Genomic DNA, 16449 nt, shown 5'->3' on the forward strand with positions numbered 1-16449 from the left:
GGAGGCAGAAAAGAATGATTAAAGATAGTCACCAGGAAATGTATTTGGTAGGAGGACGTCAGAGTTCTCCTGCTAAAGTGATGAGCCTACTTCTGTGGCTGTATTATTTAGACACACACATAGACAGACTCACACACACATCCGCACACATGAAGAAAAGAAAAAGAAAATACATTCTTTCTTAAACACTAAAATATGAACACATATAAAAAAACAATGATTCAAAATTTGAAATGCTTAAATACAAGTCCCAAGCCTCCAGAAAAGTGTGCAGCCATGTTGAAAATGTATATAAGAATATACACAAAACAATACAAATGATAGCAAAAGTAGAAAAACATTAAACAAAGGGAGCGGGTGAGATTGCCGGGCAGGCAGAGGTGCTTGTCACCAAGCCTGCACGTGTGTCCTTGGTCTCCCAAGGTGGGAGAAGAAGATCAACTCCAGAGAGTTGCTCTCTGCCCTTCTCTCTCTCTCTCTCTCTCTCTCTCACACACACACACACACACACACACACACACACACACACACACACACACACACACACACGACCCCCTTCCACTCACATACAAGTGAACAAATGTTATTAAAATTTAGGGGCTGTGGAGATAACTCAGTGGACGAGAGACCTTACTGTTCTTGCAGAGGACCTCAATTTAGTTCCCGGCACCCACACTAGCAGCTCACAACCACCTGTAACTCCAGTTCCAGGCATCGCACACCTCTGATCTCTGCAGGCACCTGTACTCACATGCACACATCCATATATGTCTCTTGTCCCCAACTAGGTTGGTAAGGACAAGCACACCGGAAAGACTCCAAGTGTGAACACTCTGAGCTAGCGGTTTTCAATGGTGGTGCCAGCTAGCAAGGGCCGCTGTGTGTCTTTCAAAAGTTTACCAGAGTCCTTGGATCCTGAGAGTTCTCTATGACATTCTGCCAGGACAGTTTGAGAAGCCAAGATATACTGCCCAAGGCCACAGTGAGGCTAAGCTCCTGTAACAAAGTTCTCAAGATAATAAGATTATAAAGAAGGGAGAGCTGTTTTGGTTCACTTTGAATTTTCTGTCCACAACTGTCTTATTTCTACCCGAATCATGCCAGTTGCATCAACGAAGAAATGAAACTCTACAAACTTAGTTTTTAAAATAATTACATTAGAAAATGTGGTATATCAGGATTATTCCAATTTTGGTGCCAGTTCAAATTTTTGCTATATAAAACTTCAGAGATCGTCATAATTCTCTACCTACACAACAGCAGTAAAATATCTAGGGAAGGCTGAATGAGTACGAGTCAAATGAGTGTGTAATCAAGATGTGGAGGGCACAATCAGGCTCAAGGATGTGGCAATACAATGTCAACAAAGAAACAACATCCAGGACAATGTAGGAAAACACACAGACGTCAGTAACTATTTGTTTATTCCAACCAGCACATACAAAAGGAGACAGAGTAGGGACATAAAAGCTGTACACGTTACTTTAATTGTAGCAAAAGCCTACATAGTACATGGTACATTAGAGCCTAGGGAGGCAAGTCAGTGTAGCCTGCAAGGCCCTGAGTTGTATCCCCATCACCAAGAAAAAAACACAGGGAGCACATGGTCATAAAAGGACAGAGAACCAATGGTACCCACGCTAGTTAGCTGAGACTGCGGTCCTTCTATTAGCTTCAATATAACTACTCCAAACAGAAAGCGAAAGGCCGTTTTCGGGTGGCTGTTGATCAGGGCGGCATTTTGAACATCCTCCTCTTCAGCTCGGCAGTCTTCCCTCCTATTCTAGTGCAGCACTCCTCCGTCGTCTTCTCGATGCCCTCATGGTACTTCTCCAAAGCACTTTTCAAGTCTACCAAGATTTCCTACGGACAAATGAAGAGTCACTCCATGGGACAGCCAGGCCTAACCCGAGTTGAAAATATTCCAATGGTCACTCCTATTATTCTACTACACGGCTGGAAGAGCTTAGCTCCTTCCTACGCAGGACCAAAGACTACAGCTGAGATAAACTATGAACCACCTAGGAAACAAGCCTCTGAAAGCGTTTACTTCTCAAATCCTGTCAGAACAATCAGGTCATCGGCGACTGGCTTGTGTGAACACCAGGTTAAGCAATCAGCACAGTCAAAGGCTACAGATCAACTTAAGCTCCGCGCTCTACTAGGTAACAGGAAGGCTGAGTAAGTCGGGCAGAAAGGGATCACTTTCCAGAAACATCAAAACCAAGTGCAGTTAAAAAAGGAAATACAATCTGCAAATACACACCAAGCATTTCAGTACATGAAAAGCAATGTTTTTCTCCTGAGAATAAACACACTTCCAAGGAGCAACTAGTCACACAGCAGAGGCACGGTAAATGGAACAGGAAGCCCAAACCTAGCAGCACAGCACCAGAAGCAAACACATGGCCATCACCCTGAGCACACCCTTGGGTGTTAAAGGAGACGGGATATAGCCTTCTCAATACTATATATTTTAGAATATCTAAGTAAATGTCTACACACAAGTGGAAGTTTATAACAGTTCATGACAGCTGGCATATACAGACTTACTGTGAGGTCATACACTTCTAAAGTCAAAGCAAAGGGCTGGGATGTAAGGAAAACCCACGTCCAGCCCAGTGCTGTTCAATACAGAAGTACTAGCCACATGGTGCTAGTTAAAAGTACAAGGATTTAAGATAATAATCCTAAAGCCATTAGCCCCTCTGGTGCACTAGGCTCAGGGCACAGTGCCTATCGAGGCAGACTGGAAAGGTGTAATACAGGATTCCAGAAATGTTTCATTTGAGTGTTGGTCTGATATTCTCATTTTTGAAATTTGAGAAATTTAAAATTTTATAATATCCATGGACTTTTACACCCAACATCATCCATTGATTCCAGAAGTATTTTAATCCATGGATCAAAAAATATATTGTTGGAAACCAGCCACAGTGGCAACTGGCTCTCTGTGAGTTCGAGGCCAGCCTGGTCTACAAGAGTGAGTTCCAGGACAGCCAGAGCTACACAGAGGAACCCTGTCTCAAACACACTGTTGGTATTTTCCCTTGCACTCTGGTATCGTTGTGTTCTCTTGCCCGACCAGCTCTGTCCCCTAAAGCTTCTTCTTTCCCTCTCATGGACTCTGTTGTAGTCCCTGCTATCTACACACTCACTCCACGTGAGTGCACACACTTAACACTTGGAATGTGGTGTTGGTTGTTCTGGGCCTGGATCACCTCACTCAATAGAGTGTTTTCCACTAAACTTATACTCTTACAAGTTCCATTTTATTTATGGACGAATAACAACACACTGTGTACACGCACCACATTTTTACTGTCCATTACTTTGTAGGTGGACATCTAGTATGATTCTTGGTGACTTCAACAGAGTAATCATGAGCATGAATAAGCAAGTGTCAACTACAGTAACAGCCTGTTTTACATATGACCAGTACCACAGCAAAGGGCTGCTGTGTAAGCCTGGTGACCCGAGTGGAAAAGTGGCCAACTGTACAAAGCTGTCCTCTGGTCTCCAAGCATAGGCAAGGTACGTGCTCCCACACATCAGTAAAAATAAGTAAGAAATAAATTCTTAGAGGCCTGCTTCCATCTATACTCTGGCCAGCTATTGATAGCAACTATTCTCTTAAAGCTAGTCATACTGATTGGGTAATCCATCCATTGGGATGGATTATAGTTTTAATTTGCATTCCCCTGATGGCTAAGGATACTGAACCCTTTTGAAAACATTTATTGGTGATTCATACTTCTTCTTTTGAGAGCTCTGTTCATTTTTTTTGGCTTGTGGATTTTTTTTTCTTGTCTAATATTTTGAATTCCTCCTACGCTCTAGGTACCAGTCTACCAACAAAGTTAGGGTTTTCTCCCTTTCGGTGAGCTGTGTTTTGGTTGGTGGACAGCTCCGCCTACTCTGTGGAAGGTCTCTGATCTCACAAGATGGACAGTTGGTTGGTCTTATTCCCAAGCAAGCAGAATACCACACAAAAAGGCCTTACCCTATGTGTGTATCTTGAAGTATTTTCTCTGGTTTTCTCTCTAGCACTTCCAGAACTCCATGTCTTATGCTATGGTATTTGGAGTTTGTTGTTGGTACTGGATGAGAGGTAAGGGTCTTATTTCAGTTTTCTACATGTGGATATACAGTTTTCTGTGCACCTTTGTTAATGTGGCTGACTTTTCCCCATGGACTATTTGTGGCATTTTTGTAAAGAACCAGCTGGCTCTGGCTTCGAGCTCTCGTGTCCAGTTTCTGCTTTGCTTACTGATCTGTGTGTGTGCGACAGTGCCACACTGGTTTTGTTGATTCTGCAGTGTGACATGGAGTCAGGTACACTTCCTATTGGACCTGAACGACGGAAATGATCCACTCACCTAAAAAGTCTTACAGGCAGGGACAACGTCCTTGTCTTCAGCTTGACTCCTGAGCCCACTGGGACCCGGTACCCAGGGGTGCGTATGCTACTGTTAATACTGATTTCAAACCTCAGGTAATCCATTCATTATAAACAAGAACATGAACGATGAAAGCATTACTTCAGAGAGATGACATGGGTACTGCTTAGTACGCAACAAAAACAGCAAAAGTGGGGTCGAGGAAGAAAGTTAGCATTTTGCTACAGTTCACACGACTTACAAAATTATGTTATGAATGTGTGAATAAAATGGGTCGTACATGAATAGTATCACTGAGGACAAATCATAAAATTAACTTTGTGGGTCTGACAGCCAGGGTTATCTTCAGCAAGTCTAAAATGTCAATTCCCTGTGATACAAAATGATGAGAAATATTAGAAATTACATCATCCCGAAATATATCAAATAGTCTAAAAGAAATGTATGAAGACACTGAATGGAAGAAATTAAATGTGAAGAAGAGGAAAGACAGGGACAATTTGGAGCCTTATGTAATTTTTGTTGTTACTGGCTGGAACAGGAAACAGATCTTTAATGCTGTCCAAGAAGAAGAGGAGCCTGAAGCTAGATGCAGGACCTACATGAGCAAAACTTTAAAGCAGGCAGTGGAGCCCTGGGTGACGAGCACACTGACGATCTACACCTTGCTTCTTTGTGAAGGGTGGCTATGACAAGGAGGAGAGAACTCTGACCAAACACGGTGAGCCCACCCTCGCATGCACAGCCTTCCTCAGGCTTCTGAGGGTTAATGGACATGAGTGGGCTGGGTAAGAGAAGGACAGCATAGCAAGCCGCCCTATGGACCTAAGCTCTGACCACACATTGCGTGCTCTGGAGGAGTGCTACAGCACAGCCAGGGTCCACTGACACCATACAATAGGAATAATTAGTGTGGATGAGATTTACACTGACCGTGGCATTTTGAGAATCTAGGTTGAAAGAAATACAATTAGGCCTGCAGGATGTTATACTAAGATCTTGAGTTGAGAGCAATCATTTCATCATAGTATGGTATGGTGAAAACCAACTTGGCAGAGCCACCCGTGAGGAAGATGTCGTCTTTAACTGATAATTTGAACATTAACAGAAGGCGAGACACTGTTGCTGACAACCCAGCCTCCGAAACAAGGCTCTGTGAACAGACGCTCTGTGCTTCTGGGGCCACAAGAGTACTTGGGAAGACTGTGCTTATACTATATTCTACAAAGTAAATAATGACAAGCATGAAGCAGTGACGATAACAGGACAACCAACAAATCTGAAAAGCAAGCATGTAAGGAGTGGCTGGACACCCGGGCTATTAAACCCAAGGGGAGACGTGAAGTCGGGCCATTGTCTTACAGGTCATTCCATAGGATGGGGCATGGAACATTCCAGACGGCAGATACAAGCCCACTGGAGTACAGACTGACTGTTTTAAATTCAGAATGAGAAATAACATTTTAACAACTACATCTGTAGTAGAACAGCTTGTGTAGTTATGAGCTCCATCCACAGAAAACAATTACAATTACACAGAGCCCATCGGTAGCTCTCAAATGCCATCCTATTCTAGAGATAAATAGACAACTCAATTAAGCGGTGGGACCCATTGTTTCAAATTTAATTCAATGTATTTGGGAGGGGACTTGTTCATTTCAAAATTCCTCACTGACCTGCAACACACAGCTAGCTTTAAGACACAGTACTCAGTGCCCTTTCAATTTTATAAGTATTTATGGAAAGTAGATGATACCCAAGGCCATTCTAGGAATGGTCTCACTTGCTGGGCTGAGTTTTAAAGCATGGCTGATTGCCAGGAAAGGTCTAATATTATTGGTGAGACACATGTGCACAGAGCTAACAGAAACATGAGATAGCTTGGGCAGCTTTTACAACTAATGAAGATAGCGCAAATTCTAGCTAGTTAATCAGTTTGAATTTGCTAATAAATGACTCAACATCTACACCCGGAGCAAGCACCAACAGTCTGGTCTACTTAAGGAGGTTGCACGGAGTGTCTCAGATCTTTCGTCTCACAGGTCTTCACAGACTATGTGGACAGTGAGGGGCAGTGGCAGCGAGAGTGCAGCTATCACACATCAGGCAATCTCAGAAACAGGACGAAGGAAAGGAGTGAAAAGAAGAGGCTTAAGAAAGCTGAACAAAGAGTATGCCTATTTTTAGTAGCTTCTGGTAAAATGTTTTTAGAGATATTACTTAAACAGCATGAGTAAAGCCCACCTACCTAACGACCTTTACTAAGCAACTAACTACTTTTGTCCCAAAGAGTGATACTCTGTGATGGGCTAAAAGGCAGGCAGGGACAAGGCACAGAAGATGCGCCCGCAGATATGCATTGCAGAGTGGTGCCGGACACGGAGATTAAGGAAAGGGCCTTCGAGGGTAAGTTCCACTCTGAGAACTCAAACCCCTGTCACAGGCAGCGTCATCTACGCTTTAACCTCACGGACTCTATCTCCTGGGAGCACCCACCTGAGACTTCAGTTTCTCCCGTTTTTCGGCGTCTCTTAGCTGCTGAATCCCAGATTTAATCTTGTGGATGTCTTGATTAATGGCGGTTACTTGCTCGCAGACAGCATCTCTTTTTTCTTGAACTTTATTGCAATCTCTAAAAGGGAACAGAGACACCTGACGTAACCTCTCTTAAGCATTTTAAAAACCAACGACTGATAGTGACCCTGGAGCCATTATGTGTCAGTATTTGTTCAATAAGCTCAGAACCCTTCCAGGTATTAAAGCAACTAGACAAATTCACGGAACCCCACATGCTGTGGTACACTGTACTTACATCACGGCATGGTGAGCTACCCCATTCGAGAATGATTCTTTTTGTTCCCTTGTGTAGAGCTGAAGATCAAAGCCAGAGCCTGGCACACGCTAGGCAAATGCTCAATCACTACATTACGCTCCAGCCCTCACAACCCACTCTTTAAAATGAAGGCTTGGCTTCAGTGCCTCAGTGTGCACATCTAGACACTGTGAGTGGGGAAGTGCATTAGTACAACTTTTCAGCACATTTGGCAAGAAATAGACAATCCCCAGCTTCTGTCGTCTGCTTTCACATACATAGAAGTACTCGACAATCCCAAGGCCACACTTAAGGACTAAAGGGCTGACATCCTAGACATCTGTGGCACATATTCTAAAGGCACATTCCAAAGACTGACAAGGAGACTACTGGTGAAATAGCTTACACACTTCACAAGAACTTAGTAACACATTCATGTTTAACTGAATAATAGGAAGATTTTTTTTTTCTAATGCACTTTTTTTTCCCCTAGGTCACTATGTCTGAAGTGCACTGAAATAAATACTAGTGTCCCAATGCCTTCAAAGATTACCATGAAGGAATTGGGACTGTCTCAAAAGGCATCAAACAGAAAAACACCAACTAACCAACCAACCAACCAACCAACCAACCAATCAATCAACACATAAATGAAAAACCTGTGCTTCTATGCCACATACAGACAGAATTATACATATCTCAGTCACTAAAACAGAATTCTTTTTTGAAAACATAAAGGAAATCGGAAAAAAAAAGTAGAAGAAAAATTAGTGATTTTAAGTTACAGAATTATTCCTCTTCCATGCTGGCCTAAGATTGAGACTGTCAGGCAAACATTAAGCCCATATTTCCTAAAGAAATCCTTTGAACGTAGTCATGCATCTAGACCAGAACTTCGCTCGACAGTGCAGAGTCAGTTTGTGACAATTATGGAAGGCAATAAAAACAATTATTGGAAATTATGGAAATAAAAACAACTATTTAGAATAAAAATAAACAGATAGATGATAGACAGCCAGACCGACAGATAAAGAAAACACAGTTGTTTTGAAAGCTTTGCTGAGAGCTTTTCTTGGTGGCACCCTCGGCCTCCACACTGCAATCGGTCATACTCAATCATGGTCCGCTTGTACTGTTTCACATCCTCCTGCTTCTTGTTTATTTTGAACTGCATGGTAGCAAGTCTCTCCTTCTTTAGAGTCATCAGTCTTATGAGGGAGTTCTCTTCAGTCTTCAGTTTCTTTAGTTCTGATGAATCACTATCAATCTGGCCCTCCAGGTTCAGGCTCTGTGTTTTATGAAGAATATTTAAAGTCAACACAACCAAACAGGATTTATTATTTAAAAAAGAAAAGAAAGGTTTCTAGAGTGAGATAGAGATTAAAACACAGTTATGAAATGGAGTTAAGTCTTCTGGCTCGGAAAGCTCAGTAGAGAAACACAACTGTACCAGGGGAAAGAGACTGGCCAGCAAAGAGGACCTTCCCCTGCTGGTCTACTAGGACTGACGAATGACAGGCACACAACAGCCCTCTCTTTCACCCCCTCTATCTCTCTCCCTCTCCCATCCCTCTTCTCTTCCCCCTTCTCAAAAACAACAAACTTTTACTGTAATGTTGGTGATCCTGGGAGTGGCTGAATTAAGATCTGAAAATGGTTTTAAGCTTCTGAGACACCAAGATGACAGTGCTACCTTTTGTACCCAGAGGACGAGCTTTACCTCTCTATTAACCCGAGGTGCAATGTTAGGAACTAAGCTGGGACTTTATACCACTCATGATGAGTGATCACATGTTAGGATGAGCTAAAATACTCATTACTAAATTCCAAAAAACATAAACCACCATGTATTATGTTAATCTGTTATCTTTATCTGAAGGTTACATATGTCTTGACACCCCAGTGCTTGGGGGAAGATGCCCGACTCGTCAGAACAAGTTTAGATTTTCTTAGGAAGGTAATAAACAAGATGAAAGTGACTCCAATGATGTAACCGCCCATCACACGTGACAAAATACTGCCCAATACAAACCTCCTTTAAGATACTGCTTAGTTTCTCCCTATTATCTGCAAGGTCCTGTGATTTCTTTTGATATAACTGCACCTCCAGCTGACAGGAAGGCAAGCAATCCACAGAATCTCTATAGATATCATACTTTTCCATCACTTCTTCCTTTGGGAGGTAAAAAAAAAAAAAAAAAAAAAGAGCAGTTTAATACTCTTATGAAACCACAAGGTCGACTCATTTGCTCTTCAATAATTTCAGTAGCATTTGCTACCGAAAGCTCAGGAACACACAGCAATTAAAAAGTTCCTAGGTCAGGAGCAAGGTGCCACTCCCGACACATGTCAGACATATGACACATTTACTTATTTATTTAATGTGCATGTGTGCTTTGTTTGCATATGTCTAGGCATCGTGTGCACACCTAGTGCAGGAGACTAGACAAGGACACTGGATTCTCTAGACTGGAGTTACAGGCATTTGTAAGCCCCGATGCAAGCAGTGAGAATACAACCATCTCCTCTTGAAGAGCTGCCAGTGCTCTTAACGGTTGAGCCATCTCTCAATTATGCTTTTTAAACTCAAAAAATCCTTAATAAAAAAGCTGCCACTACTTCACCAAGCTGACAATTCACTGTAATTTTTCAAAGATTCTCCATGTGGAGGGAAAGGGCTCGCTGTGGCTGGGTAGAACTTAGATGCAAATGCTTTTCTAGTGCCTACGATACCCTGTGGCTCGAGTCTAAGCAACACCAAAACAATCCGAAGGTTTGCTCTCTTAGTTCTCAAACTACTTCTGAATACTATAGGGAACTCATTTTATCTATTAGAATATTTCTGTTTGTTTAAATACTATTATTAACACCTGGTTCTTTAAAAAGGTAAACTCCTTTTAAAATTACAGAAGAAATATATATTCCCTATAACCACACACAAATGCAGACATTTTTCCTTCTCCTGACTAGGCTGCTACCTGCCTTATCTTACTACACAGTTAAATTTCTCCTGATCAAAGACCTAATCATATTGCTCAATTTCCATTTCTTTCTCTGATTTAAGTGGATTTATGAACACCCTTTGTAGATAACGGGTCAAAGTCCGCTGCCTGCAGGTCTTTATTTGCTTCCTGTTGCTGTGGTGAAGACTAGGACTGAAACCAAGCTGGACTGTCTGGGGAGACAGCTCAGTGGTAAGAACACTAGCTCTTCCAGGACCTGGGTTCAATTCTCAGTACCCACACAGTGATCACAACTGTTTGTAACTTCAGTCACTGAGGATCTGATACCCGCCTCTTCTGGCTTCCAAAGGTACTAGCAGCACATGATATACATATATGCATACATGCAGGTAAAATATCCATACACATAAAATAAAAATAGATAAAATTAAAAGCAAAGTAGGAAGGAAAGGGTTTATTTAGCTTACGTCTTGGAAGTCATCATGAAGGAAGTCAGGGCAGAAACTCACATCAGAAACCTGGAGGCAGGCCCTGAAGCGGAGGCCAGAGCACTGCTTATGGCTTAGGCTTGCTTAGGCTGCTTCCTTATACAACCCAGGACCCACCTTGTCCAGGGTGGCACCGCACACAGTGAGTTGGGCCCTCCCAATCCATTATTAATCAAGAAATTACCCACAGATCTGCCTCCAGGCCAACCTGATGGAGGTCAAGTTTTCAGTTGAGAATCTCTTCCCAGATATGTTTAATGGCAAGTTGACACAGACCAACCAGAAAATGTGTTTTAGCAGGTCTTTTCTCTCTGAGCTTTGGGTTCTCACGTTAACGTAAAGATATTTTCTCTGTAATCTAAGCCCTCAGGAGGCTGAGACAGGAGAATCAGGAGTTCCAGGTTAGTTGGGCTACAAAGTCGGGCTGTGGGGGTGGGTATGTGTGTTCCATTTGGGCAAAGATTATATAAATGTTCTAACTCTGTGAAGAATTTAAGTGTCTAATTCACAGAAGGATTTCTTTTCAGAAATAGTCCAGCTGTTTTCTCCTAGAGGAACAGCTAACTAAACAGAATTCTTCTTAATAGAGGGTGGGTTCAGACCCAGGACCTCCTCACTCTGAGCAAGCATGCTACCGCTTAGTTAGACACCCAGGTCCACCAGAACTGGTTTTAAATAAGCCAGCCATTCCATAAATTCTCAAATCTCTTGTTGCACTCCCGTTTTGGTTCTGGTGATTTTTTTCTTTATTATTAGTGACAATTTTTATTATCAGGAATCACCTGGATAACAGGATAGAATTTCTTTATACTGATAGGTTTAAAACCTTGTTTGAACACAGAAGCCAAGCTGGCTGCCCACCTCATCTAATTTTGTCCCACCTCATCTCAGTCTACCCCTCAAAGCAGCCCCTGGCCTAGAACACATCTCTTCTGCCTTGAACAGTCAGATACTACGACAAATTTCCACTGCCTTTCCTATCCAATTCCTCCAAATACCAACTGAATTCTCTCATTTTGTTTTTTTTTTTTAAATGCTTATTTTTAAACTGATTTAACTTCTCTACAGAGGTTTTATATTTGAAACAAAACCCATCAGGAGAAAAAAAAAGGTTTCTCCTATGTGCCCTGTGCTCACCAACACACATCATGAATTCATATTTCACGTTGTATTTTTAGTTATTTTTTGTAAAATTGTGTATATATAATCTTTTCTCCTATAGCACTGTGTGGTGACTTCCCATGCAGTCACAGCATCTCCACTAGATCACCAGGCCGCAGCCTCAGAGCTGCAGTGGGAGTCTAGGACTGTCCTGAACTTGCATTCTTCCCATCCACCCCCCCCCCCCCCCCCGCCACACACACACATCAAAGACAAGCATGGACACTCAAGAGAGAAGTCTGCATAGACACTAAATAATTCACAGAGCACACACGGCAAAGGCGACTGACCCTGGCACTGCGGAGCTTCTGGACGGTGTCCTTCATCTTCTCTTTATAGTTCTTCAGCTTCTCTGGAGAATCCACAATTTTGCTTTTCAAACTGTCTTGAACTTCTTTCAAAGAAACTACTGACAACTTTAGCTCATTCTGTTGAGAAATGTTTTTACCAATCAGGTAAGACAATGAAATTACCATTTCAATAATAGAACTTAGGCTCATGCCTGTTGTAGCAGGGTGAACTGACTTCCACTCACCACAGCCTGCTTCATTCCTCAGAGTAGCACATGATGCCCTCAGTGGCATTTCTGAGACCAGTATGGTCCTCCTAAGATGCTGGAGCGTTCATCCCATTCCTAACAACATCACGGACCCCTGAAAACTCTCCCCCATTTCCTCTCCATGCCTTGTAAACACAAGTACATACTAACATTATGTAGTTGACGGCTTTATATTACCATGTGACCTAGCTGGAGTGCTAAAAAGGTACTTTGTTCTCCTGGTACCCAGAGTAATAGCACTTAAGGTGTGTGTGCAACACAAGAGAACAGGAGGAAGCTAAGATCCGGCAACATGGGCTAAGAAAAGGAAGCCTTTCTCCTCATTTGAAAACTCTCTGTATGTGATTTTAGTATTTTATGACAAAATATATTATTATATGTAAGGCTTGTATAATTCTTCTAAAAATTTTAACTTAAAAAAATGTTCTTAGTGGGGAGCGGGTGATTTAGCTCAGTGGTAGAGCACTTGCTTAGCAAGTACAAGGCCCTGGGTTTGGTCCTCAGCTCCAGGCGGGAAAAAAGACATTCCCCCTCCCCCACCTTTTCTTTAAAAAAAGAAAAATGTTCTCGAGCTGTAAAATAGCTCATAGGTAAGGTTGCTGGGCTCCCTGAACAAACAGCACATCCAGCACCCAAGAGAACACTGACATTAAAACTGTCACTAAACAATTTAAAAATACACATATAAAAACAGAAAGCAGGGTTGGGGATTTAGCTCAGTGGTAGAGCGCTTGCCTAGCAAGTGCAAGGCCCTGGGTTCTGTCCCCAGCTCCGAAAAAAAGAAAAAGGAAAAACAAAACAAAACAAAACAAAACAAAACAAAAACCAGAAAGCCTATAAACAGCTTAATTTACAAAATAAGATTCACAAAGATAGTCAAAAATCACTAGATTAAAAGAAGTCAAATTAAAAGGCGATTTTCCCCATAGAATAGTGAGAAAAGTTTTAAAAATGAAAAGACTGAAAACATTTATTTTTAGCAAGAGTGTAGAAAAATGGACACACCTGTATTTTGTTACTAAAAATAGAAATTCGCATCCTTCTAAATGTGAGTTTGGCAACAGGAGCCAACATTAAATGTGCATTTCCTCTAATCCTCATATCCTGAGTTAGTATTTTAGTATAGGCTGATGAAGAAATATATACATTTACAGCATATACATAGCTACAAAAGTCAGAAGCAACACAGAAAGAGAGGGAAAAGACGTATAACAGAAACCATCCACATGCATCCGACTGTATTTTGCAGCCATCGGCGAGATGCAGCTGTCCTGAAGCTCCTGATAAGGAACCACACTGCAGTATTAAGGACATGCGTGAGCCCGAGACTCACTGAGGATGTTATTCGTGTAAAATTACACAGATAGGTGCACAGTAGAAAATAACCCACTATATACACACGTCTATATCTATTCATCTCTATCTACATATAAATAGATAGTAGCTAGGTATGCATCCGATTGCATGGTTCACTTTGGGTCCTTTCTGCTTTCTTCACATATGACTGAATGTCAGTCTTGTTGTCTTCTTTCATAATAGTTTCTGTATTTACGTTGAACAAAAAGTTAAAACTTGGTTTCCTTTTTGAGGGGAAAAGCTGACAAGCAACAATAGATAACTGCACACAGCTAAAACACTGCAGTACCCTCAGATGTTAAATGCCAGGGAGCAGAGAAGATACTTACAACATGCTTGGTTTTCTCTGAAAAATCTGATTTCATTTTGGTATATCTCTCCTGCAGCAGTGTCTAAGAGAAAAGACAACTGTGTTATAATGATTCAAAACATGGAATTAAAGCACTAGCTACTTCTTCATGTGATAAGAAGAGGAGGAGTTTTTCTCAGTAAGAAGTCTGAAAGTCCTTTTCCTGTCTGCTATGAGCCTTGTTAATGGAATAAGGAACACCATGGACAGCGAAGGCCGCCCATCAGTGTACCTGTGAGGGGCATTCTGGAAACAAGTAGCTCACCAGAGACTCTGACCTAAGGGACAGACAGTCCAACCCACTGATGGGCCAAAACCTGAACATGTTCTCAGGAGGCAGCAGCGCTTCCTGCCTGGGGAAGCAGGGCCTGGGAGGATGCGCGCTGCCCTTTGGGAGCGAGCGCTCCTTCCCTCCTCCCAGCTTCCTGTCCCCACGCTATAAACTACTCTATGATGCTTCTGCTCCATGGTGGACTGAACCCTTTGCAACTGTGAGCCAAAATCAGTCTTCCCTTTGTTTATGTCAATACATTTAGTAATGATAACGAAAAAACTAAAATACAAAAAAATCCCTGAACAGTCTGTCCTAATACCACTGTAGCATTAATATGAAAATTGAATAAAAATGTCTTCTTAAATAATAATCATTAACTTATTAGGTATGTGTGTGGCATCTGAGCAGCACAAAAATTCAGACATCTTAGAGTCAGTTGAGACCCAAAAGTTATCATTTCCTCTCACTGATATGCACTTTTCTAATAACAAATTCTCAAACTCCAGCTTCCCAGCTTCCCAGGGAACAATGAGCGAACACTGAAGCTGGGAACTCTCCTGATAGTGCCGGTTAATGCTGAACACTACCTTCCTATCAACAGTAACTGGCCCGATGCCCCTGAAGGGTTTGCTGCGGTCCCAGCGTACCACAGCCTCACCGCAGAACCAAACCCAAGAACGTGCTCAAGCATTCTCTGCGTCCGCAATACACACAGCACACTGTTTCTTCAGCAACTGAAGCCATGATTTTCCCAGTGGGGTGCACCAACACGGCACACGTCAGCAGTCGCACGGCACACGTCAGCAGTCGCACGGCACACGTCAGCAGTCGCACGGCACACGTCAGCAGTCGCACGGCACACGTCAGCAGTCGCACGGCACACGTCAGCAGTCGCACGGCACACGTCAGCAGTCGCACGGCACACGTCAGCAGTGGCATAGATACCGTTTTCTGTCTGAAGTCTTGATTCAGCAAGTGCTGCAGCTCCTGGATGTCATCCTTCAGCTGTTTGAACTCTTCCTGCTCCTCCACGGGAACCGAACTAAACACAATAAAACAGGCCAAAGATCTCGTGAATTCCTAAATTTTGCAAGGTACGAGCAAAACCTACGCCCCTGAACACTAAGTGACGGGTCTGACTTTGTTTCTGAGTTATGCTTTCAAGACAACCATTTAATAGATGACCCTCATCTTCTACTGAAAGAAAACGAATCAGATGAAAGCGTCCAATTTTCTACCATCTAATGAAGCCCGTGCACACACCTCAGCCACTGTTATTCCTAGAATGACCACAGTATTCTCTTGTGCAATGCTAACTTCCCTAACTCGGTCCTGGCTCTCAGCACCACACACTTCCCAGTCCAGGTCAGCTACTCCCCACTACCATCCTTCCATCAGCACCTACATATCTAAGACTCTTTCGCACGAAGGTTGAAGCTTACTTTAGACTATCAAAGATATTAGCAGCTTTGATTCTGCCTTTGCCTATGATTCTGTAAGGTTATCTTTTATCCTCTCTGTAGGAAGTCCTCGCATACTACAGTCCCCACATGAGTTCTGTCACCAGCACCGTAATCCTTTCCCATCACACACTCCACACATTCCCTCCCAACTGTCAATTTCTTATGATTTAGCTTGTGATTGTTTTCTATCATGTTAAATTATAGTATGTGTCTCTTGCTATCAGTTTCTTTGCTCACTGTTGCCTGCAGAGGCAATTTTACCAGAGACCTTAAACAGACAGCCTCAAAGACATCATCAGAGTAGAAGCAGACAAATAAAATCTGACTGCTCGAAATCAGTGCAGACTGTCCTCAATCTATGATGGCTCCACAGAGCAATTTAATTACTACAGCACAGAACGGTACCCACGCAGTACAAACTACTGCAAAGTTTGATCATTCTAAGACGAAAGTGATGGCGGTAATGCTGGGGCCCAGGCTGTAGCTCCCACTGGGAGAGTGAATAATCCCTCCCCACAGAACAAAGCTCTGCTGTGCTAGCATATTTGGGGTACTAATGAGAAAGTACCCCTGAGAACCACTGCAGAGATAGGGAGGGAAACCCTAGCTTTGTCTTTAAAAACA

At 42.5% G+C, this 16449-nt stretch overlaps 1 protein-coding gene across 1 annotated transcript in view; it reads right to left on the bottom strand.

Annotated features, from left to right (window-relative positions):
* Positions 1-1468: 1468 nt before the first annotated feature.
* The window catches only part of Nuf2 (NUF2 component of NDC80 kinetochore complex), a 29091-nt gene continuing 14110 nt past the window's right edge, over positions 1469-16449 (bottom strand). The window contains exons 8-14 of the mRNA NM_001012028.1: positions 15308-15404; positions 14069-14131; positions 12115-12252; positions 9245-9385; positions 8325-8500; positions 6897-7032; positions 1469-1863 (exon numbers count right to left, since the gene is read on the bottom strand). Of these exons, the coding sequence (NP_001012028.1) occupies positions 1729-1863; positions 6897-7032; positions 8325-8500; positions 9245-9385; positions 12115-12252; positions 14069-14131; positions 15308-15404 (886 nt within the window). The 3' untranslated portion in view covers positions 1469-1728. The remainder of the gene's footprint in view (positions 1864-6896; positions 7033-8324; positions 8501-9244; positions 9386-12114; positions 12253-14068; positions 14132-15307; positions 15405-16449) is intronic.

This window comes from Rattus norvegicus, chromosome 13 (genome assembly GCF_021556685.1).
Source record: "Rattus norvegicus strain SHRSP/BbbUtx chromosome 13, alternate assembly SHRSP_T2T, whole genome shotgun sequence".
NCBI classification, from domain to species: domain Eukaryota; kingdom Metazoa; phylum Chordata; class Mammalia; order Rodentia; family Muridae; genus Rattus; species Rattus norvegicus.